Below are 24,094 nucleotides of genomic sequence, written 5' to 3'. Positions count from 1 at the left end.
ATGAAATATCAGTCAGGTAATGCAGACCAACCGACAACTTGTCGCTAAATCAGCAGACCGTGTGACGTTATTATTTTCTCATCTAGTTAGCTAACTAGCTACAACTGAAGGAGCTAACGTACGCGTCGGTTGAGCACACCCAGCTAACTAACGCAAACAGTGGCAGTTAATGGCCACTGCAAACAGTTACTACATAACTACTTTCAGCAAAAATCGAACATTTCTCTGCCGCTAATACTTATCTATGGGCAAGGGGTGTAAAGTCGCTGAAAATGAAAATTACTGTTTTAACTCGGTTCTAGCAGCGTGCTCATACGCCCACCTCCTCTCTGCTTCTCCACCTTCTTTCACCGCGACGCTTTCAAAATGTACTGAGAAAGGACCCTGTCGTGTAAGGTGTCATCAAACACTGCCTGTCAGAAAAAAATGGCGAGCCCAGATAACATAACTAAGTCTCTGGTTCACAATCATTGATGCAACAGGGTGCTTACAAAGTAGATCCTTTCCTTATGAAACTAGGGCAAGCTGACTTGGAATAAATAGCAAGATGCCCTAGACCTACCCGTATCCATTCTCAAACAGTAGGCTAAGCATGGTCATACAGGCTATGATGGCAAGAAATAAATCTATAAATCATGCTATGTGGGGAAAATAGAAAATTATTTAAAAGTATACCCAGCATCTCTACTCTTTACATAGTCTAAATTAAATTACCAACATTTAAGAACAAGACATTATGTAGCCTAGTTTATGTTGCCTAGATCAGTCAGAATTGAACCAAAACATAGTTTTCCCAGTCTTTACTCATAGAAATGTATTTTTGCAGAATTGGGACACAAACATTTCTTTTGTACAAAGAAGCTCTTTAAAGTTTTAAAAGAAATCACTGCCAAGTGAATCAACTCCCCCCTGCTTAATTACATGTGATGTGCATTATTCCCTTTGTTTTATGTGTTGCACCATAATTATATTTTGGAAAGCATTCTAATTACTTAGGATTACAATCCCCAGATTCTTGCATCTTAATATTATGCAAGAGTTTAAAATACAGATACATATGATGTTAGGACATGTTAGGACTGTAAATTTGATGCCAACTGGACATTCAAATTACATTTAATCACACAGGTAAATAACTTTTGGATGTTGCAAACAGCAGATATGAAAAGGTGCCTGTAATTGCCTGATAAATGAAAATGCTTCCAATAAAGCTGATAACAGTAATTTTAACCAATCAGCCTAACAACGCTAACATGTGAAAAAAAAAAAAACGTTCTTAAATATAACCATGGTAACAATAGACTAAGAACAAAAAATATATATATATCTGAGTAAAAATCACTCAGAAATAAGTAGTAACGTTAAGCATAACATATATTATAACTTTCTCTCCCTGAAAGTCAGTTAAGCTTGTTTTCTAATTGTGCAACATCAGTAAATGTCTCATATTTTTACACCCAAGTCCATTTGATTAGATCCTGACAGCAGTCATTTAACATAATCATATAATACATCTCTCAAAACACTCTTAAACACTTTCAATAGAAACATTAATTATATTCATTTAAACAGGAACGTTCTTAACAGCTTTGAAAACATTTCCCCCCATTACAGTCTAAGCCAAACAATACACCTTTACACACTTGAGCATCCAAAACAGTGTGATTCTTTTGAGAGTGTGATATTAAACTGTTTACTAGTGTAAGTGGTCAAAGAGCTGCACCCTGTTGACCTTTAAACAAACAAACAAACAGGAAGGTTCAGAGCTATGACCAAAAAAAGTGAATCTGCACAAACTGTAGCACAAAAGATTTAGTTATGGCAGAGGCTGTGACCAGTGCAGTCGAAGACCGCCAGGCACACGGATTTCGGCTGAGCAGGAAACGGAATGAGTGGGCATGCTCATTCACAGGCACAGAGGAATGGAAGAACAGTTCATCCGCCGCAGGGCCCGGGGCCCACAGCATCAGTTAATAACACCATCAAACTCCTGCATGTATCCCCCCCCCCCTCAAATCTTTCATCATGATGACCAGAATCATACTCTGACCAAACAAAAAGTAATTTAAATAACTAATATGCTATAGACATATTTCAGAATACATACATACTCTGCTCACTTAATATAATCTGATAATGTTTTGAAAAATCATAAATAAATAATGACAAAAAAAGATACCAATCAGACAGATTTCCTGACACAGTAAAGCTGGGGTATAAAAATGGGATTTAACCCAAGAACTGTCAGTAATGATGGGACACTGCCAAATGTTGGCAGTTGACAGGAAATTAAAATACAAAACAAAACATTGGGGAGGGGGGGATTTTTTTCCCGCTTTTAAAAAGTGCCTAAGTAGATAAAACCGAAAGTTTTCGCACAGTGTCTTTTGCAGATCTCTTGCATATTACGATAGTGAGGCCTTCTGCTCTGTGTCGCCATCCCCCTCCTCCTCCTCCTCCTCCTCAATGACGGGTCCGTTGTCATAGACACCCAATCTTGAGAGCTCCTCTTCGGTGTTTGCCAACGACGTCATGGACTCGTGTACAGTGACCGTGTGCTCCTCCATCTGCTTCTGAAGGCTGTCCATCTCTTCCCTATGAAGCATCAGGGATAGCAGGGATAGCATCATCATTACCAACACATTGACACACCACTCCTATGGAACAAGATTAGCTCAGTAGTGTTACAATGCTAGTTATCCCCCGGAGACAAGAAATACTCTTTTCTAATTGGCTGGTAGGGTGGCTATTAATTCTTTATATCAGGATTGTACCATATGAATGGCAGAGGCTGTGACCACTGCCCATTTCTTCCTTGGTAATGAGTTTTTTGAGCGGTAACTTGTTGGTGCCCCCCAAATCCCAATCCTCCCCATAGTAAACAATCTACTAAACCCCTCTTCTGCACTCTTTAATTAATGCAGGCTGACAAACATAATTTCACTGCATTTCTTACCCAACTTATGCATAGACAATAAACTTCCTTTGTATCCTTGTAATGCTCTTTTGAAAACTAAACTAGTAACTTTGAACATGGAAGCAGGCTGTAAACAAGCTCCCCATGTTATCATAGTCAGTAAAGTAGTGAAACAAACTGAACTTTGAACTTGAAGTCGGCTTCTTTTTAAACTGAACCGCATGCGTCCTTTGTGTGCTATAAATGCATGACTATTGCCTTTACACATGAGTGGTAACCATGGGATAAGCTGTATCCTTTGAGGTGTCCTCAAATACGGAATTAATGGACTTGGCAGAGAAAATGTTCTTTGCCTCCGCCTTGTCCATTAACCCTTAAAGGAGTACCGTCACACCGGTGTGACGGGAATGTTGGGAAATTAACATTCTAAAGAATATCTGGGTTCATTGAATTCAACATAGAATTTTAGAACCTTCAATTGTTGCGGAACTTAGAATGTTCAAAAACCTACACCTTTAAGGGTTAATTCCGTATATCGGGACACTTCAGTGGCAGTAATCCCTTACATATCATTACATAATAGCTATTTTAAATAGCTGGGTGAATGACAGCGTCGTGTGAAACTAATAACACAAAAGGTAGTCTCATTTTAAAATATACTATGCTGATTAATGGCATATTATTTTACAAGTATTAACGCAGACTGTCTCATAGCCTTACCACAGCTCTGCTTCTCTGTAAGGTTCACTAAATGTTCAACCTGGAGGCATTTTATTTCCGCACAAAAGGCAACCCTCTGAGAGGAAGCCAACCAGACTGGAAAGCTGAGCCACTCTGACCATTAGTCCAGTCTCTAATGCACCACGTGAGAGCAGCGCCGTGCATGAACCTCACTCCTGCACAGCGTGTGTCTGTTACACTCACTTGAGCTGGCGCAAGCAGTTGTGCAGGTTATTGAGGGGCTCCCTGCTGATGGAGGTCGAGGGTTTCAGCAGCTCGTCCAGCAGCGAGGCCGGCACAGGGCAGTCGGGGATCTTCACAGGGGTCACGGGGTTGGAGTCCGCCTTCAGCTCCATCCGCTGCTGCAACGTCATTTCACAACCAGGGTCAGTGCTCGACTAGACTTGACTCAAGAGCAGCGATAACAAGCAACTCAATGCGGCATGACTTTTTGCTTAAACATTCACTTGCTTATTCACGCTCGTCAAACATCAATGCCTCCTCTGAATGACTTTCACATGAGATAATGAGAGAACACAGGCATGAGTCCACTGCGCTTGCACACAATGCCAGTATTTGGGTTTTTTTTTTTTACTAAGGGAGGCTGAATCCCGCTTTATTCATGGCCGCTGACACATGAGTGCTGGCTGACCTTTCTCATGCGCGTCTGCTTGAGGTCCTGCTTGAGCTGCTGGTTCTGCTGCAGAACCGTCTTCATGCTGTTCCGCAGCTCGGCCACTTTGGCCTGCAGCATGAACTTGTCCTTCCGGGTGCTAGTCAGCTCCTCTTGCACCATCTCCAGCTCCACCTTAATCCTCTGCACACACACACACCAAGCAATGATGGCACAGCATAATGTTACATCTTCATTCTACAAAATGTTTTCCAGATGTAATGTAATTATATATATATATATATATATATAAATATACACACATATATATATATATATAAGTTCAAAACGATAACTAAACTACTGTTGAGACAAGCAAGATTTTAAAACATTAAAGGGAAGGTCTAAATGTAATATACATGTACATACACATATGTAAATGTAATATAATATGTACATTCAAAACAATGACCATTGAGACTAGTAAGATTTTAAAACGTTATAAGGAAAGGCCAGTTTTTGCATTCATATAAATCATGTAGCCCATTCCATAAGGGGCTCAGACTCCTGGGCCAGTGTTTTCAGCGTGCTCCTGGGCAGCAGCCCTACCTGCAGTGTGTCCTGGAGGCCGTCCATCTCCCTTTGGTTGCACTGCTCCGACATCTCTACCTGCTGCTTCTGGGTCTCGATCTCCCGCTGTCTCTGCTCAACCTCCCACTTCAGATCCTCCACCTGAGAACAGTACACACACACACACACTCTAATGAGGTCATCTTTCATAACAGAGTTTCATGCACCTTGGAGGAATAGCTGGTACAATGCAATTAAGAGACTTCCCAGGGCAATTAAGTCATACAAGCAAATGCATAATTCAAATTAAGAATGATGGAGCGAAGAGTGAGTACTGTACTGGTTGTTTTTGGTGCCTGATTTTGGACACTTTGTAGGCCCTTGTTTGGTAACTAAGCAGCGTAAATATAGACAAAACAGCAGATCCCCTCAAAGCCACATGACTAGCAGTCACATTAGACTGAGCATCTGGCAGGGTATATAAATGAGGCTCAAAAACATCCATGAGCAAACAGCACAGGGCTGATGGCCAGGCGGCCGCACCTCCTGGTTGGTGAGGGGCTGTTTGCTGAGCTGCTCGTCCAGCTGCTGCTGCAGGATCTGGAGCTGGGTGTTGGCCTCGGCCAGCTCCTCCTGGAAGCGGGACACCTCCTGACCGTGTTTCTCATCGTGAGTCCTGCACCAGGCAGCAAAGAGAGGGAGGGAGGGGAGGACAAAGGGAGGGATGAGTGGATGAATACTGATGTCAGTGTAACAGTCAGTCTTCATGAAGGCATTTCAGCAAAACTCAATTTCAAATGGGGGAAATCACAGTGGAGGGGTTCCATAAAAGAGTCTCTCTGCCTCAGGAAGTTCAAGTGGAAGTCTTGATCAGCTGCTTTTGCACTGACAGATATGGATCCCGACTGACCTGAGCTTATGGGCCTCTGTCTGTAAGGCTTTGATCAGCTCTTCTTTGGCCTGCAGGTCCTTTTTGATCTCGGCAAGCTCCAGCATGGCAGCCCTGTAGTGCCTTCGGTTGTGGGCAGCCTCCATCTTGGCCTCAGCCACCTGTGAAACAAGCAGAACTATTCATATACTTGCTTGCATTCGTTATCCACTCATTAAGACAGCATGTCAATAATCAAAAACATTAACACTCCATTTTTACTGATTTTTATCTGGTGAAATAACACACAGAAAATGGTAGCATGGTTTCAGATAAATGAGGTTAAATTATGTCTTTGGTGGATGCATTTTAATCTGATGCTAGCCTAAACTTCAAAAATCCTTCAGACTTTATTATTTCTCAGAGAAGCGTCACAAAAACCAGTTAGTTAGCTAAATAATTAAGGAAAAAATATAACATCCGATCAGAGTAAAATGTTTGCTGTGTGGCAAACAGACAAAGCAGACTCATGTCTGAATGTTTTTAGCAGCACACCTGGGTTTGGCTAATTATACATAATAATAATTTATTTCTATAGCACCTTTCATACACAGAATGCAGCTCAAAGTGCTTTACATTTGGAGCATTTAACACAATAATAGAGAGGAAAAGTTGTAATAATACAAACAAACAAAACAATAAAAAAACGGAAGACCCTGTAAAAAGCAGCAGAATGCAAAATAATAAGCGCTTTCAGACATACGTGTAAGACCGGAGGTTCTGCCGATGTTAAACGGTGGGGCAGTATATCTGAACGACATAACCGGTCATATGGAAGTCCGAATTTAGCGGTTGTTCTACTACTCCCCTAGTATTTCCTCCGACATGATGTAAATGTGCTGTGTGTGAACGAGGCGTTAGAACGTCGCGGTTAAAATTCACACCTAGTGAGAGGGCGTGTTGGTGACGTTTCTTTCGATGCGTCCATGTGGTTAGATCGACTTAAATGCCAGTGTTATGATGGAGTGGCATAGTGCTGTCCAGAAAATCTCCGGCGGGAAAGATGCAGACATCACAGAGCTACTGTCCATGAGGGCATACAACATTTTGATAGAACACATGAAGGGAACGGCATGTTGTAGCCTACAACTGCATGGCAAGGCCAAAAAGACTGAAAAAGACAGTAGAAAACAGCGCCTACAGCGGCGTCGTTGGCGATAATAACAGGAGTATTTAATAAATTGTTAGCCAACACTTCTGTTCATTGATAGCCTTCTCATGACCTCAGAGCTGAGCTCGCTGATATTTGTTGAGCATAAATATGGCTAGAGAAAATGAAAACGAAGAAAACGCAACATTGTTCCAAGCTCCTTACGTAAATGCAATAGACACATGGGGAGAGGATGCTTTTGGAAAAAATAAACCATCAACTTCACTGTTATGTTAGTATTTTGTTTGTTGCTTATGATGGCCTTGAAGTCTTGAGTTAGCCTACTGAATTGGCTGGTAGCCTACCATAAAGTTTGTGCATGCTCTCTCTCCAACGCAAACCAGATTTGGGGTTCTATAAGTAATTCTGGTACATAACGTTGAAAACAGATAAATGTGTTTATTCGAAGCACACATACAAATACTGTAGGTCAATTTCAAGTGCGCACTTACGTGACTAGCCTACTTCAAGTATTAGCCTATGTACAATAGATTTCTCTTCTTTAGCCTACATAATGCATAGGCTACACTTTGTAAACAAAAAAGCAGCTGTGACAGGCAGCAGCCGCGATATATTCTGCATCATATCTCGTGATTTTGTGAACTCTACAAGCCCCCACCCCTCCCCTCGACAACCACCGCGGAGATTCTGTAATGTGCGTGTATGTCGTTCACACATACATCCGTATAAGGTCAGTATAAGGTCCGCAGGTTAGCATCATATCTGAATCATCCGAAGGGTAGGACCTCCGTTTGACAAACCTCCACATATACTCCGGAGGTTATATCTGAAAGCGCTTACTGTGAAGAAATAGGCTACATGAATGCTGTGACCTGCTAATGTGGTGCCGAAGTAAGACACAAGAGATAACGCACAGCACGGGTCAAGTGAGGGTCAAGGAGTCTCAGTGAGTGGCCCAACCAGTAGCAGTTGCTCACCTGCTCTGTTAAAGTTTTCACTTTGATCTTCTCCTTCTCGAGCGCCGTCTGTAGAGTTTGGACCAGCTGCCGCATCTGCTCGTCCTCCTCCTCTTTCCGCTTGAGGACAGCTTGGACCTGAAAGCAAGTTCAACCACACTGATGCATTTACTTCTATTTACCAGTTGATCGAGGTGAAATGGATGTGTTAAAGAAAGGTTTGACACAAGATTGGATCAAACAATCTTTATATAAATGTTATAACACACACACACACACACACACACACACACACACACACACACACACACACACACACACACACACCTGAAGATTGAGCTGGACCAGGTCTGCTTCCCGCTTGGCCAGCGCCGTCTCCAAGATGTTGGCGTGCTCCTTCAAAGCATTATGGGACTTTCCCAGTCCTGCCAACTTCCCTTTTTCATGCTCCATCTCGAGAGCCAGCTTCTTGTTGGCGTCCTCCAGCCGCCGGATTCGCTTCTTGAAGCATCGCGCTTCCTGAAGCTGAAAAGACATATTTCCAAACATTTAACTTCTCAGGTAACCTACACAAGTTAAAGAAAAATGTGACACTAGCAACATCACCCTTCCCACCTCATCCTCCAACTCCATAACCTTCTCCTGGTATTCCTCCAATTCCGTGCTGGTGAGAGAGATGACCTCCTGCAGCTCCTTCTCCAGCATGGCTTTGCTGTGAGCGATTGCCTTCAGCTCGGCTTTTAATCTCTCCACCTTGTCCTGAAAGAGTGGACAACATAATTTCACGCATGCGTTATTCACACGTCTTTCCTTGTACACTTCGGTCATAACTGTCTGTGTGGAATCATGTAGCAATTCTAAAAAAATCAATTTTTTTGAAAAATAATGTCAAACTGCAGACTGTACCTGCAGCGCCTGGTTGTTGCCTCCTTCTGTGAGCTGAGCTTTGAGTTTGACCACCTCAGCCTCGGCAGTCTCCTTGTCTCCCAGGGCCTCCTGGAGTCTGCGGCTGAGGATGCCCACGGCGTTCTCGTAGGCCTTGTGCTTGGCCTTCATTTCCTTCTGCGCGGTGGTCAAATCAGTCCCCAGCCGCTTCATTTTTACTTTTTGCTCCGAGATGGCCCTGAAAACGGTGACAGGAACCATTACGTAAAACATACTCATGCTACTGTCCATGTCAGACATTTGCTGTCAATAACAGTGCAAAAAGTTGGAAACTTAAGTATTATGCAACATTTTGGACTGCTACTATAGAGACTCTCGAATTTCGTGCCATGACTCACTTTTTGGCTTCTTCCTCCATGTGCTCCACCCGCTTCCTTAGCTCCTCCCTCTCCTCCGTCACAGCAGCTAACTGACTCTGATCAAACTGCAGATTCTGGAGAAAAATGAAGAGCCATACACACGTTAAAACATGTTAAGAGCCTTCTGAAATGAAGAGATCATTTCACAGCAGCAAATAAAGCCAACAACAAAACAGTTTTTGGGACAAAGAAGAGGAAGAGAGAGAGAGAGAGAGAGAGAGAAAAGAGAAGAGAAGAGAAGAGAAGAGAAGAGAAGAGAAGAGAAGAGAAGAGAAGAGAAGAGAAGAGAAGAGAAGAGAAGAGAAGAGAAGAGAAGAGAAGAGAAGAGAAGAGAAGAGAAGAGAAGAGAAGAGAAGAGAAGAGAAGAGAGAGAGAGCTTGTATCAGTGCACCTGTAGCTGCGAGTCAAGCTGGTTTCTTTCAGCCTGGACAGACTGGAGATGGGCTTCCAGGCTGGTCATCTGCTTCTGCACGCGCTCCATCTCCGCCTGCAGCCGAGCTTGCTCCTGCTCGGCGCTCTGCTTCTCCCCCTGGGCCTGCAGCAGCTCCTGCTTGAGGTCCTTCACCTCGGCAGCGAGGCGCTTCTTTGTAGTCTTCAGCTCGCTGATCAGCTGCTCTTTGGAGCTGGCGTCTCGGCGGTAGGCCTCGACCATTACCTGCAGGGTTTAAGGAGTGACCAGGGTGAGTGAGTGACGAGTTAAGGGAGTCATTTTGAGAGGCATCAGAAAAAAGGATTAAGATGTGGGGAAGCAAGCAGACCTTTTGTTGTGAAAACTGTTCTTTGAGTTTCTGGGCATGTTTCTTTAAGGTGCTGTTTTCCTGTTGTAATGTCTCGATCTTGAAGAAGCAGATGACAGAATAGAAGTTCTTATTAATCTTCAGTCACATACCAAGACAATTATGCAGTATATAGGCACCCCACCAATCCTGGATTGTCTCACCTGTGAGGCTTTCACCTGGACCTCCTGCTTAAGCTGGTCCAACATGTCGGCCGCCACCAGCACGTCCTCCCCGAGCTTCTCGGCCCCCTCATCGATCTGGCTCTTGTCCGCCCGCGCGGCCTGGAGAGCCACCTCCAGCACTATCTTCTCATTCTGTAGGAACTGGATGGTGTCCTCCTTGGCAGTGCCGTCCGTCTGCAGCTCGGCCAGCTGGGCCTCCAGCTCCAGGTAACGGGCCTCCAGCTGGTTGAGGGACTGCTCTTTGGTGTGGAGGCTTTCCTGGGTGTCGGTCAGCTGCCTCATCAGCTCCAGATGCTCCTGCTGAAGGGTTTCCAGCTGCGCGTCCTTCTGGGTCAAGGTCAGTCTCACCTGCGGACCAAAATAAACCTCAATGACATGCTACTATGGGCCCCGAGTTTGGCGGCGATATAGGTAGCGGGAAGCTACGTCAAGACAGGGACTCTGAAATGGGCGAGACCTCTTAGGTGAAGTGAAATTGAATAAACCATTCACATGCAACCAGTGTTACATTCTGATCAATCTATCGATCATTTATAAATTAACTTCAGCCTGACTAAGCCCACTTTTTGCATCTGACTTCGCTCTGGCCAAAAAGTGCACTGTCTGCAAAATACGCACCCCTTGAGATGAAAAGCATCTATCGCCCATAACTGCTGCCTGCTACAAAAGAACATCAGAAGCAAGTGATTATAGAGATTCGTAGGAATGTTTACCTGTTCTAGTTCCCTTTCTAGAGCAGTCGCAGTGTTCGCTAATTTGAGCAGATGGTCACGCTCTGCTTCAAACTCATCCAGCTTGTGCTGGAGATCCTCCTCCACCATGCTCTTGGCATCCTGAATCTGCTGAATGGCAGCCTCTTGAGACATCATGTCCACCTGGGGTCGAGAAGAAACCAGATCAAACATGATCAATATCACTCAACTTTCTCCATGATGATCAGACCTGTTAAGCAAGATTCTGCCTTCCTTATGGGTGGGGATTTAATGTTTATAAATGCTTCTAGAGCTTCCAAAGAGCTTTTCATTCCAAAGAGAGATAATGACATGATGATTAGACCTCAATGCTTTGAAGCTGGACAGCAATGCGCTCCTTCTCCTTGATAGAGCGGTGCTTGGTCTCCTGAAGCTCGTGAGAAAGAGTCACATTCTCTATCTTTAGGTTTTCCAGCACGCCAATCTGGGTCATTTGTCCAGCCTACAAACAAAGAACAGATTCATTATTAGTTAAATGGTCATGGTCATAGTCATTGGATAGTCCGATTGGATGGTCATCTCGTCATGGAGGTTTTTTGACACTGCCTTGCAGATTTCCCCGTAAATGCTGACCTGCATGTTGGCCATCTCGCCCTGCAGGCGGACCCGGGCCTCCTGGGCTATGGCCAGCTGCTGGTGGTACCACTGGCGGAGCTGCTGCAGGGAGTCGATCTCGGCCTGCGAGGTCTTGAGCTTGCTCTGCAGTGCGCTGCGCTCCAGCTGGACCTGCTGGAGCTGGTTCTGGAGACCCCCCATCTGCTGGCGCAGGTCCTCAACTACGAGCAGAGCACCGAGGGGGTTAGGGTTGAGAGCACTGCAAAAACACATCAAGCTGCACTGGCTCAGCACACACACGCACGCACACGCACACACGCACACACACAGGGCATCCATAGAGCGTACATGACCAGTTCTTTAGCGTTCACAGATTCACAGTTCAATGTTCACTTTGCTGGTGTTCATGTTGACAGCTTCTCTCATTCCAAAATGCTCTCGGTACAGCCACACTTCCTATGCCTGTGCATTCTACTCCCTACTGTACATTTCATGCATGAATTCAGCAATGCACTCACCAGTGTTGTCCTTCGTAAGTAGTGCATGCTGCATCTCCTCCACTTTACCCATGAGCCTCTGGTACTGCTCCTCGGCCACCTGTAGGTCGGTGCCCAGTGACGCCAGGCTGGCGTTCTTGCTCTCCAGGTTGCCCTGTAGCTCCACCATGGCGCGCTCCAGCTGGGCGCTGTTCTGACGGAGCGAGGTCACCTCTGTGGACAGGGAGCGCTGCTTCTCCTGGCTGGCCTGGGTCTGCTCCACCTGGGCCTGCAGCCGCGCGTTGACCGTGGCCAACTGGGCCTGGAGCTCAGTCTTTTCTTTCAGCGCCTGGAGAGGAAATTTCACCGATTGTCAGGGCATCGGAGGTGTGGTTGGAGTATTTGTAGCCAAAGTGGAAAAACACAATTAAACTAACAGAAGAGATAAGGCTTACACATTTCTCCGGTTTCTGTTTTAAGCTCTCAAGTACATAGACCAAAAGCACATTGTATTTGCAGTAACTGAGAAAGTAACCTTCATAAAAAGGCTAAGATGACTAGAAAAAAGTTAATGTAGTGAGTGATCGATATTCCTGGTAGAGGGAGCACAGGCCTTAGACCAGGGGTGGGCAAACTGCCAAGGGGTTTAATCCGCCCGCAGCATTTAATTTAGTTATCAGGCTGCTCGCTATTTTTTTCCTGCGATAGAGACGACGTTGGTTAGCTTTACTGCAAACTGCTTTTCACTCTCCTTAGATAACGTTTACAATGTCAATGATAAAAAAACATCATGTTAAATAGTTTAACATTATGTTATCTCTAAGTTAACTCTTAGTTATCTCCTTTGCAGCAGATCTAACGTGAACATTATGCAATCCATTTAATTGGGAACGCGTCTGCACTCACGAGAGGGAGAGAGAGCCGCAGGTTCCAGCTGGCTTGTGATTGTTGATAATTGGTATCTCCTTCTTATAAGAAAGTTTTAAAAGGAAAATCATGAAGGCAACAGTAGTTCCCACTACTGACCATTTAAAAACTGTGAGAGGGCCCAGCCGTAGGTACAGCACTAGCCAAAGCGGAGCAGGCAGAAGATCATTGAGAAATAAACGTGAATTAAAGCGACTGTCTTAAAGCGACAGTGCACAATTTATACATTTGTTAAACAGCATAAAATTATCAGTATTTTTAAAACAAATACTTATCATACTAAATTATAGGCTATAAAAAATGTTATTTTTTTTATGCGTGTGTCGTGGGGGTTTGTGCGGCCCGCCGGCCAATTTTCAAAACCCAATGTGGCCCTTGAGCCAAAAAGTTTGCCCACCCCTGCCTTAGACCAAGGGTGTGATGTTTGGGGGCACTACATGCTTTAGCTGCTAAATGTTTGCAAGCCCATAAATGGTTTAATGCCACAACCTGGAGGGCTCTCTGGGATGGTTCTCTACCAAGTTTACTTTCACAAGCTGCTTAAGCTGCATTATAATCCTCCGTGAGGTCTGAAACCCCACAGGAACATGTGCCTTTATTTAGCAGGCCCCTTCATTTTAATAAGGCTATGACTTCACACTTTTGAACCTGAACGGGATTGGGTGTTTTAATTTAAATGTAACACCTTTATAACATGCTGTGTGGCAGGACACAGCATGTTATAAATTCATTCCAGTTTTGGAAATGAATGCAGACATCTCCAGACTACTGATTAGAAGTGGTGAAACAATTAAAATCTGTTTTTTTCAAAAGATACACACAACAGAACATGGGAAAGGACTGACATATGAACGGACTGTAATACCCACAACAATGAGACAAGCTCAGTGGTAAGTCATTAGTAGTCACTGTTCTGAGTTTAGATTCCACACCATAAATGTACCTGATTGGCCTCGGATGACAGTGACTCGAGTTGCCCTTCTAGTCGCATTTTTTCTTTCAGGACTTGGAGCACTTCATCGTGTGTTCCCATCACTGAGCTACCTAAGGACACACTACATAAACACAGGGGTCTTAGCATTCACAGTCAGTTTAAATGTGAAACAGTTCACACACTCACACACACACATACCAAAGCCCAGACATATTTCACCAGAACAGAATTCTTGAGCATAATCCTTTACAATCACAATGACCTCACATAACCTCAAACTTACTTGATAAGAACATCAGAATCTCATGTATTTACATTCAATTGGTTATCAGACAGTAAGAGTCTTGTAGTTTTATATGTCTAGACATAACAAAAGCAGCCTGTTCGTTCCATTTTTATCACCGAGTGCCTGATAGCATCAGTCTCATCTGCAGAAGCTTTTGTTATGGGGCCCACGTACCTGCTGGAGAAGCTGTCCCTTCTGCTGCGGGGCTCGATGCTGCCATCCTGCTCCTGCTCCAACTCCCCCAGCCGCTGCTCCTCGGTGGCTGCTTGCAGCACGTCGTGCAAGGAGGGGAACTGCCCCACGGCCTCCGCGGCGATCTCGCGGCCCTCCACTGTGTACGGCGCCCTCTGCCGCCCCACCGCCACCGCCAGCGTGGCGAAGGTCCCCGTGGTGGACACGCTGCTGTAGGACGAGCTGTCGCTGTCGTTGCCGTCGTGCCTCGTGCCCGACTCGCTCCCGTCCGCCTCCGACGCGTTGTCGCGGATGGCCACCGTAGGCGACTCGAGACGCCTCTCCGCCGCCTCCGGGGAGACGCTGACCTCCGAAAGCGTGGAGACGGAGGTGACGGAGTGCGCCGAGCTGAAGGAGGAGTCGACGCCGCCACCGCCACCGCCACTGGAGGTCACCTCCACACCGCTGCCACCTCCGCCTTCTGCCGCCTCAGGGGTCTTGTAGTCGGCCAGGGAGTGGATCTTGGTGCGGGACGACTTGGACTTGCGCTCCTTGGCCGGCGGGTAGCCCAGGCTGCCAACTTTGGGCCCCCGGGGGACGCTCGTCCTCAGGAAGGAGTACTCCTTTGTCATGGAGACCGTACTAGCCCTTGGTAGACCCTCAGGGTGAAGCATCAGCTCAGGGTCAAGAGTGCTCATCGGGCGACTTCTTGGAGTAGAGCGATGTGACTGGGAAATTAAAGAAACCCCATCACACATTAAAACCCTGCAATAGGTTAGTCCCACTTACACAACACCTAAATGATTTTACTTTATCTAAATGACTCCTCTGGCCATCAATACTAGGACTCAGTAAGACTATGTGTTTGAATACATTAAAAAACATGGCCAAAGACTTTGGACTGAGAACTAACAAATCAATTGAGTGGATTACTACTCTTCCATGGTAAACTCACCCTCTCCTTCTGCCTCTGTACCCGGTACTGCTTCAGCTGTTCCTCCAGACGCCGCCGAGCCTCTCGTCTGATCTTCTCCTCGTTCTCCATCTGAAGGGATGGCTCTAGGGAAGCTATAGAAGGGAAAACGGTTTGAACACAAAAGGGTCGCACCTACAGCTCAGAATCAACTCGATCGCAAATGCATTTTCCAGTACTAGGATCCAAGCATGGCATGTTTCAGGCCTCTGTACTTTACTGAAGTGGCTATGTTTATCCTCTAGAAAGCTATGATTAGCTTTTAGGTATGCGTCATCTTCTGAGAGCCTTAAAACATACAATACTGTGGATTGCCCAAGAGAGGACAGAAAATGCTTCATTATGGCTTCACGCCACGGTCATACAAGCAGCACTTGTGTGCTTTTTCACGTTGACACGTTTTTTTTGGTGGTTTGGTGGCTTTGTTCAAACACATAGATGTTGCTGCAGCCACAAAAATCTGTGCTTGTATGAGGTGGTGATTTTTTCTATTGGCAATTATGCCCACATGCAGTCAAACCCTGCTGCCAAAGATGAGTCATAATCATGTTACAGCCATTCTCTCAGTCCTGTTAGTCAAGTGCCAAATTATGGTGGAAACACAAACCAATAAACTTATTTTAGCTTAAGGTTAGTTACAAATACTGCCCCACAGCCTGTACGTTTGGGCACACACTTTTATCTCGTGTCACAAGATAAAAGGCAAGAAGGTATAAAACAACATTGTCCTTTAATATTAAATCAGAATAGCTAGCTATTCTAAGCTTCAACAGGCCTGTGGAAATGACATCACTAACAGTCTGGTCACTGCACATTTGTCATAAACACCATTTGGTTGGGCCAGATTTGTTGGCATTTGACCAACTTACTAAAGGTTCTGCAGGCAGATAGGGATGGCCAACTCTTTGGAAGTTCCTTCATTTTGTTACAGCTGGACTATGAGGAAACTAGCTACAGATTACAAAGTCCAGAGGGGTCAAACAGTTGTTCCCCATGGAGCATCCACTTCAGTGACAAACATCACATCTTGGATACAGGATTGAATATTCCAAAATACATATAGCACACGGCAGCGAAGCTATCATATTACATATGTTCAATTTACACTTTGAATCTCTCTCTTACTTATCCATGAAACAATGAAATCAAACGGTAGCCTTGTACCAAAAATGCTCCAAACCTTACCAACTTAAATCCCCATTTTCCCAAAACACAAACAACAACAACACAAACAACTTGTCAAACAACCAACCACACAAGCACCCACAACCAACTAAGGCCAACAACGAGGTAGGAAGCACAACAGAGAAAGGTCACAAACTACAGCAGGTTCCCAATTAATCTCCAAGCGGTGAAACAGCACACAGGCAGGGGCACCAAAAATCAAGGGGTGGATTATATCAGCCTCAGAAGCATAAATCCGAGCCAAACCAGGGTTAAAAAAGGCAAAAGGATATTACTGTTGTCGTTATTATTATGGGGATTAATAATCAAACGCAGGCTGGGGAGAAGGGGGTAGCACATGGGTGGGTGGGGACTCAGTGGATGTCACCGTATGCTTACACAATTCCGTCTCCTGCATAGGTATACTTAGTCTGAGCGACTGCAATGCGTCACCCTTGTGAACAGAGCCCTCAGCAATAGCTCCCTCAGACTTCTCTAGGCTGTCAGGGAAAGCAGGCACACCTGGAGACTGCTCTTTGGTCTGGGGAGGGGGTGGTGGAAGCAGGGGGCCGTTTGGCTGCCGGTCCCCTCCAGCTCCCGGGCCCTCCACCAGTCCTTCTCCATTTGGCACCTTGTCTGCCTTCACAGGACCTGCAGGGAGACAGGGATGGGTGGATCTGTGAGGACAACCATCTCCTACATCAAAGCTGTGACACAATAGGCTGCAAGCATGTGCGAAGCCAGGTGCTCAACTGGAACACAATCATTTTGTTTCTTGGGGAATAAGTAGAACTGCCCTAACAAGTGACGGGAAACGCCAGCATAATATTAAGCAGAAACTACATTATGCCTGAAGATGTTAAATTTATGGTAATGCTTTAATTGTCAAAGCTCCAAAGTGCAAGAAATAATTGTTAGACCTGCAACTACAGAAATACTAAAAGAGTCTCCACACATCTGTATCTGAAATGCAGCAGAAAGTTACTGATATAATGGACAAGGCCATCTGAGGTCATTGAAGACAATAGGCAATAGACTTTAATGGCCTAGCTTGACAGACCCCATTTTTACAGCAGTTCTGCTCTAGAAAGACTTACCATTAGATGTGTCCTCCACTGCTTTTGAATTTGATTCAGTGACACTTCCAACCGGATCAGAACTACTATCTTTGGATTGTTCCAGGGAACTCAGGTGGTGGGGACTGCTTTCCATGGTGGAGATTTCTGCTTTGCCGTTTTCCATTTTTTGGGGTGAGGTGACGCCACAGTAGCGCCCATGGAAGAGAAATGGGGCTTGTAAAGGTATTCACTTCTTCACAAACATCCTTTCAGAAAAGCTTTGGTGGCAGAAAGTCCTGATGAAAATGGAATATTGGCAAGAATTCATCAGTTATCTAAAGAAATGAAATGAAGACATTTTAAGATTCCCATACCATGACATATATCGGCATTGTAAAGACATGAAGACACTGAAATTCATGATCTGTATATTTTAATCTATGTTTAATCTAATCTTAATTCTTGTTACATTAATCGTGTGGGCGATAAAGGCAAACTGGTTTGACAGCACAGCGAGTCACGTGTCACTGATGACAGCTCATGGGTCATGGCACTCAACGCATGACAAGACGCAAATCTTTATTTTAGTGTGCTGTGTGTTCTGGAGCTACTTAGTTTGTATGAAATTTCATATTTATAACAGTCAGTAATTTAAAAATGGAGGCTCAGCAACAGAAATAAACATTTCATTAAGAACAGTTAAGTGGATTGAGATTAGCCAACGTTAGTCTTAGACGTCTACACCAAGTTAACGTTAACTCCATTCTCTTCAAAAATCTTCAGATCCTAGTGCACATTTAGCTTGCAAACTAGATGACAATTTCGGTACACGTTATGAGGTAAATTACATAGAACGCTGACCACAATTTGTGCACTTTAGCTCAAGGCTAAATAAGCTAATTTCGGGAGAGACCTGTCTGTTTTGTTAACATATTAGCCCTCCGATTACTATCATTACCGCTACAATCCTCTGGTTGTACAGAGCTGCCGATTAAGCGTTGAAAAAAACAATACCTCAAAGTTTCCTTAATTGGTGAAGATCTTGACTTAACCACTTGATCGTGAAACCACGGAATCAATTAACAATCTGGGATGTTTAGCCACCGCTAGCAACCTACCGTCAACTTACCTACACACAGAGACTACATGCAGCTACCTTAAATATCTTCTACATTTCCAATTACGCTCAGTGATTAATAGAAACTGTATGAATATCAATCTTTATAATGTCAGTTTTTAAAGACAGTGCGTTATGATCAGTCAACAATCCAAATCACAAACATGAGATTGCCTTTCAACGCGTAGAACTAGCCTCTGCTGGACCAGAAAGATGTTGGGTCCATGAGAAGCTAACTCTAGCTATAGCTAACTAGCTTAGCATACTTACTATCTAACAACAAAATACAAACACGCTGTTAAAATATTATGGCAGCACATATGCATCAACTAGCGCCCAACCCAAGACTCCAGTCACCCAATTTCCAAACATTTTCATGCCTGGGTAACCGTAAAATTAAAATACCAACCTTAGGATACGTTCTCCTTCTTGGTTCTACGTGGCTGTTTAGATTCCATGTGTGCCTCATTCCGAAGAGAAACATGGTCACAGCTAATACGTTCCGGGGTGGGGTGTCATTCAGTGGTGAAAGCCAAGATGTGCAAGGGAATTAAATTACATATTACTTTAGATTATTTAGGATGTTCATTTTTAATGCCTTAAAAACGGCAAAGAGCAAAAATGCACGACGTGTTTGTATTACATTTAATATGGGTAGTGTCTTCCCTGCCAAGTTCTCAAAATTAAGTGTGATAAATAGTCCTCTAATATGCATTCCTCCCATTGTTCAGACATAGAATATTAGAACTCTCCATTGACATAGAATAGCTTAATTCATCTGTCCCAAGGAAGTTCTTGTGCATCAAGTTAACCACCAGGGCACATAAAGTCACGTAGAGGTAGAGGATGGTACATCATCTAATTTTGTTCATATCTCACTTTATATCATACCACATATTACCACAGAAATAATTCAAATCTCAGGGTCATGGAAAATAATGTTCCTTGTTACCAGGGGTATGATTGTCAGGCAAACAATTATGGAATTATTAGCATAACCCCAGCTTCAACTTTAAGAGCTGTAAAATACTAGAGCTCAGTTACAGCTTACAATTAGTCTCAAAAGTTATTGAGACACTGTTAGTTCAAAAGGTCTGAAATATGATTTTCAAAATAGTGTCATTTATTTCCCCCCCTCCCCCAAATGGAATGGAAAGAGACAGGACATCTTCATTGGTTGTTTAAAATTGAGGAACCATATCCATACAAGCACAGATCAAAAGCAAGTCTTTCATCCATGTACACTTATTTACAGATGCAACTGGAATGCCAAAACAATCTAAGATCTGAAGTGCCGACAAAAATTGTTTATGTGCTTTCTGCCCCAAAAAGCATTACTAGTTGTCACTTTCTACTGAAGTTCAAGTTTGAGCCTTTGCATTAATCATCAAAACATACGTGAACTGTTATTAAATACATCTGCCTCTCATAGAAAAGCAAAAATATTTGGGTTGTCTGCCCATGTTCCACTGATGTGATTTGAGGGCAAAATTGTATTGTAGTTCTAGTCTTCCATCCCTTGGCAGGGGAAAAATATAATAACCCCCAAGAAAACCTCTTGGGACTGCTAGATTTTCATCTGTTTAATATCTTGCATCCAATATCCAAGTCCACATTTGAAAAAGCTCATTCGTCATGCCTCAAACCCACCCAGACCACTTACACCCGATCTTAACAGCACTCACAGTTACTTTAGAATGTCTATAAAAAAAGAAAGAAAAAGAAAAACTAAGTAAAAATTACCCAATGTGGGAATCAATCAATACCACAAGCCTCTTTTCACAGCATGTCTTGTCGATACTTTTGAGTTACAGATGGCCAGAGCGGATCCAATTTATTTTCACCATGAAGAAAACAGGGCAGGTGAGGAGGGCAAGATAAGCACTTAACATCTTGATTGAGGAATGGACAAAATTGTTGAAGTGTGGCACCAAGGTCTTGTGATCTCAGAAGGCAAACAAATAAAATAAACAAAACAAAAACAAGTCAAACAAAGAAGCAAGTGTCCAAATTCAGTTTCAGAGTCTATTGTAGAAAAAAGGGGGAAAATGACAAGTTGAAGATCTGAGTGAAGCCGCCGTCCGGATCTCATTTCTTCTCCTCCTCGGCCTTCACTTCATCTTTCTGCCCATCCGATGTCTTGGCGTCATCTTTGTTCTCTTTTACTGAGAGTTCCTCCAGTTTGTCAGCCACTTTATCTGCACCATCACTGTCACCAGCTGCAATAAAACAAACAAAACTAATGAAACTGGACTGTCTTGGACCGTAATGGTCAATACCTGGTTTGATTTTGTATAGTCTTACAAAGATAAAACAGAGTCCTAGTTATTCACACTTAAATATAAACAGTTGATGTACAAAATGCTTTTCAGTTGTAGCAGAACTAACATACCAGCACTTGCCCCAGAAATAGCAAGCTAGCGTGTTACATTCTGCATGTTAATGTAGCAGACAGAAAAAGTTCCATGCCGGAAGGGGCAGCAAGGAACAGAGTGAGTCTGCAGGTCAGGAGGACAAAAGAAAAGCATCTCACCAGATTTCTCTTCTTTTTCTAGAAATTTTCTAACTTCTTCTTTGCACTCATCAAACTTTGCCTTGAACTTCTGGGCATCTGGGGGGGAAAAAAAAAGTTTTATTAGGAGTGATCTCAAAAGACAACACAAACACAATACTACTTCTGACTTGTACTTGTCCATTTAAGGTTTTGATTGCACCAGGGCCCTTCAATATCAACACTAGAGCTCATCAGTAAACACAAGTGTAGAGTCCATTTTTAATAAATCAAACATTAAAAGAAGCAATACAAAACATGTTATGCTATGTTAGAGATTATCCACCCTAAAGAGATATACTTAAAATGTTGTCAGATGTTTACACATCTGCACTCCAGTGATCCATGCTAAGTCACCACAGCATATGGTTTACTAATGTCAGGAAAACTTACTTTCTGCATTTAGGAATCTAAGTGCTAGGAGTTCTGGTTTGGGTTCCTCATCTGCAAAGTCAGCATGTGTGTTCCACACCCAGGCCCTGTCACTGCCAGCATTGGGTTTCAGCTCCATCAAAGGCATAACTACAAATGCAATTGACAGTCAACACATGAAACAAATGTTTAAAAAAAAAAGAAAATTAAAGTTAGCTCTAAAATATTAATAATTAGAATGAAAAAAAACACCACACTTTAAACCACACCATAGTAAATTAAACATAATGATCTGACACTTTGCAAGGATATGAATCTCTGTCTTAGGAAAGACTATCATTTCAGCCGACATCTGCACTCTCAACCACTCATTGTAAAAAATGACACACACCACACAGGACAACATGGCCTACAGTCAGTAGAGCTTACACAAACAGCAAAATATCAGGCAATGTTTCATTGTTAGCATCCCACTCCAAGAGATTAGACACACATACTGTTGTGGTTGGCACAGATCTTGAGAGTGCGGTCTCTCCTCATCAATAGACGAACGGAACCCTTATCTTTGTGTCGCAAAAGTTTCACGTCACCCGTACCACGCTCCTTCCATTCTGGTGGGTCATTTTCACTAGCAAAACGGTAGAGCTTTGCTCGCCTGATGAACGTAAAAGGACAGACAAAAAAAATTACAAGTTAGTTAGAGGATGTAATGCAATTTGGACAACTATTCCAGTAAGTCCAGTAAAGTCAACTTGCATTTTAAAAATTTCTTCCTCATCCTCCTCAAGCGTCTTCACATCTTGTACTGGAAGTGACACAATGGGCTCAAAATGGGGGTCATGGTTTGAGTCTTCTGCATTTTCTGTAGAGGCATCATGCTCCTCCTGTGTGTCCTGTCAAGATCATGAAAATTAAAAAAATTACTATCAACAAATGCTGGCACACATTAACATTCAGCCCAGTGCTGCAGAAGACAAGCAAATGCTTAATGTTAAAACAGTTTCCATCAAGACAAACTCTTAACTACTCGCCAACATGCTGTGTCTACTGGGAAAAATGAACCCACTGCTGAACAACGTGCTGAAAGACGGGGGATTTGGGAGATCAAGCGTTAGGGGCTCCCTTTTGTTAGCGATTTGCTGCAACAACCAAACTTGTTTCCATGGCTGCTGAGGTATGCACTTGTTTTAAAAATCAAGTGAATTCTGATAAAACAGTTGTAGGCCCCACCCCGAGTGACTGGTGGGGATGAGAAATTATTTTATGTATGGCCAGTGGGTAAACCAATTATAAGCCAAAATACCTTCACAAATTAATTTATTTTATTAACTATTGATCGTGCTACAAAATACCATAACTGGGATATGCATGGATGTTTTGTAACTTAACAGGTAACTCCGCTAAAGCCTAGCTTGCTGACAAACCGGACAAATCATCCCGCTAGTACTTGACACGAAGTGTCTAATTAACTGTTATCTAGCAAGTAAACGGTCACCCTCCCACCCATGTCACGAAATATAAAAACATGTAGATAGAAGATAGAATTAAGAGGTAAGTCGATGTTATCTCGTGCAGTGGCAAGACGTAATAAACTTAGTAAGCATGCCTGCTGCCAGCCATTCTACATGCCCAAAAATCCCATCTAATGGCTGGGGTCGGTGAAAACGCTTGCTGCGTATCTAGCAAGCTAGTCCACGTTAGCATTCAATGCTTTGGTTAGCTGTTCGGCTAAATAAGATTTGGGTGTAACGTTAGCCAACATGTCCCAGCTGGCATTTCATACGCAACTTGAGCTTGTAAAGCGATGCTCTAATAAAACATTTTCTCCACCAGGTGGTATTACTTATATTTTTATACATCTGCTTTTCTCCCTCCTTCCTTCAGTCATGTCTGTAGAAACTGGCTATTTGTGAGTAACGTTAGCCAAAGGTAGCCTCCACTGCACGTCAAGCAAAAACATTTGTCAGTCTACCTAGTGAGTCGAACTAAACCAAGTCATGCTACATGAAATATTAGGAATTACAAAATGTCAACTCCATGAATCATGATTAACCTAGCTAAATGCAGTAAACTGATAGTGTTTCCTTCTCATGCTTCATTGTAACGGTAAACTAGCTATCCCAGCCGACTAGCAGGTTAGCATGATATGCTCCTACAATAGGGCGGTAAACGGATCTCTCCGTAGATGCTTGTTTTTAGACAGTGCACTCGTTGTATTTGCAAATGTGTTGTAGTCAACACACTGACGTTAAAATGTGGCCAATTTACAATGATCTTAGTATACAACGGAACATGTAGCAAAATCAACTAGCGACCGGCTTTTAAAGCTAACAGCCAGAGCCCACAATGAACTTCGTTTAAGCCATCCGATAATGCAAACACTATCAAATGTTTGTATATGTCATTTCTGTACATCCTCAAACGAGTAAATAAACTATATTCACCTTCGGATCTGCCATTTTAATGTAGATGTTTTCAGATTGCGACAATTGATGATTTCCAAAGTCGAGCACTTTTCCAAGCTTCCTGCACCGAACTGATTTCGCGCGCGGAAGAAAGGAAGTAATGGACCCGCCTCCTTTCTCTGATGAACAGGAAATAGTGTTAAATGAACTTGGAAGTTATTTTAAGTTAAGAAGTTATCTTCCCTGCACCACATCACACATCTTTAAAGTTGA

General features: G+C 43.4%; 2 protein-coding genes and 1 non-coding gene across 6 annotated transcripts; all 3 read right to left on the bottom strand.

Moving 5' to 3' along the window:
- Positions 1–1,240: 1,240 nt before the first annotated feature.
- Positions 1,241–18,999, bottom strand: golga3 (golgin A3). Of its 4 annotated transcripts, none has more exons than XM_048243690.1 (24): positions 18,903–18,999; positions 17,416–17,672; positions 16,718–16,969; positions 15,137–15,249; positions 14,185–14,909; positions 13,734–13,845; positions 11,906–12,212; positions 11,406–11,608; positions 11,137–11,274; positions 10,794–10,955; positions 10,060–10,428; positions 9,878–9,955; positions 9,511–9,774; positions 9,099–9,193; positions 8,722–8,938; positions 8,431–8,574; positions 8,143–8,340; positions 7,837–7,953; positions 5,731–5,870; positions 5,364–5,496; positions 4,860–4,982; positions 4,290–4,454; positions 3,842–3,999; positions 1,241–2,595 (listed from the first exon to the last, which is right to left on the bottom strand). In XM_048243690.1, the coding sequence occupies exons 2-24, from the start codon at positions 17,558–17,560 to the stop codon at positions 2,406–2,408; spliced, it is 4,548 nt and encodes a 1,515-aa protein (XP_048099647.1). In that variant the 5' UTR covers positions 17,561–17,672; positions 18,903–18,999; the 3' UTR covers positions 1,241–2,405. The 4 variants fall into 4 exon arrangements, with proteins under 4 accessions (XP_048099647.1, XP_048099646.1, XP_048099648.1 ...); XM_048243689.1 differs by having other exon boundaries at positions 17,416–17,711; positions 18,903–18,956; XM_048243691.1 differs by lacking the exon at positions 18,903–18,999 and having other exon boundaries at positions 3,842–3,996; positions 17,416–17,707.
- Positions 19,000–19,595: 596 nt separating this feature from the next.
- On the bottom strand, positions 19,596–23,997 carry ranbp1 (RAN binding protein 1). The gene is made up of 6 exons (XM_048243872.1): positions 23,861–23,997; positions 22,173–22,309; positions 21,914–22,071; positions 21,438–21,566; positions 21,027–21,104; positions 19,596–20,712 (listed from the first exon to the last, which is right to left on the bottom strand). The coding sequence occupies exons 1-6, from the start codon at positions 23,873–23,875 to the stop codon at positions 20,582–20,584; spliced, it is 648 nt and encodes a 215-aa protein (XP_048099829.1). The 5' UTR covers positions 23,876–23,997; the 3' UTR covers positions 19,596–20,581.
- LOC125295375 lies at positions 20,862–20,995 on the bottom strand. The gene has a single exon (XR_007193666.1). It is a non-coding gene; the product is annotated as a small nucleolar RNA SNORA77 (small nucleolar RNA).
- Positions 23,998–24,094: the final 97 nt, after the last annotated feature.

Source organism: Alosa alosa, chromosome 5 (genome assembly GCF_017589495.1).
Source record: "Alosa alosa isolate M-15738 ecotype Scorff River chromosome 5, AALO_Geno_1.1, whole genome shotgun sequence".
NCBI classification, from domain to species: Eukaryota; Metazoa; Chordata; class Actinopteri; order Clupeiformes; family Clupeidae; genus Alosa; species Alosa alosa.
The sequence above is the reverse complement of the archived record's forward strand: the minus strand, read 5'-3'. Positions and strand labels throughout refer to the sequence as shown.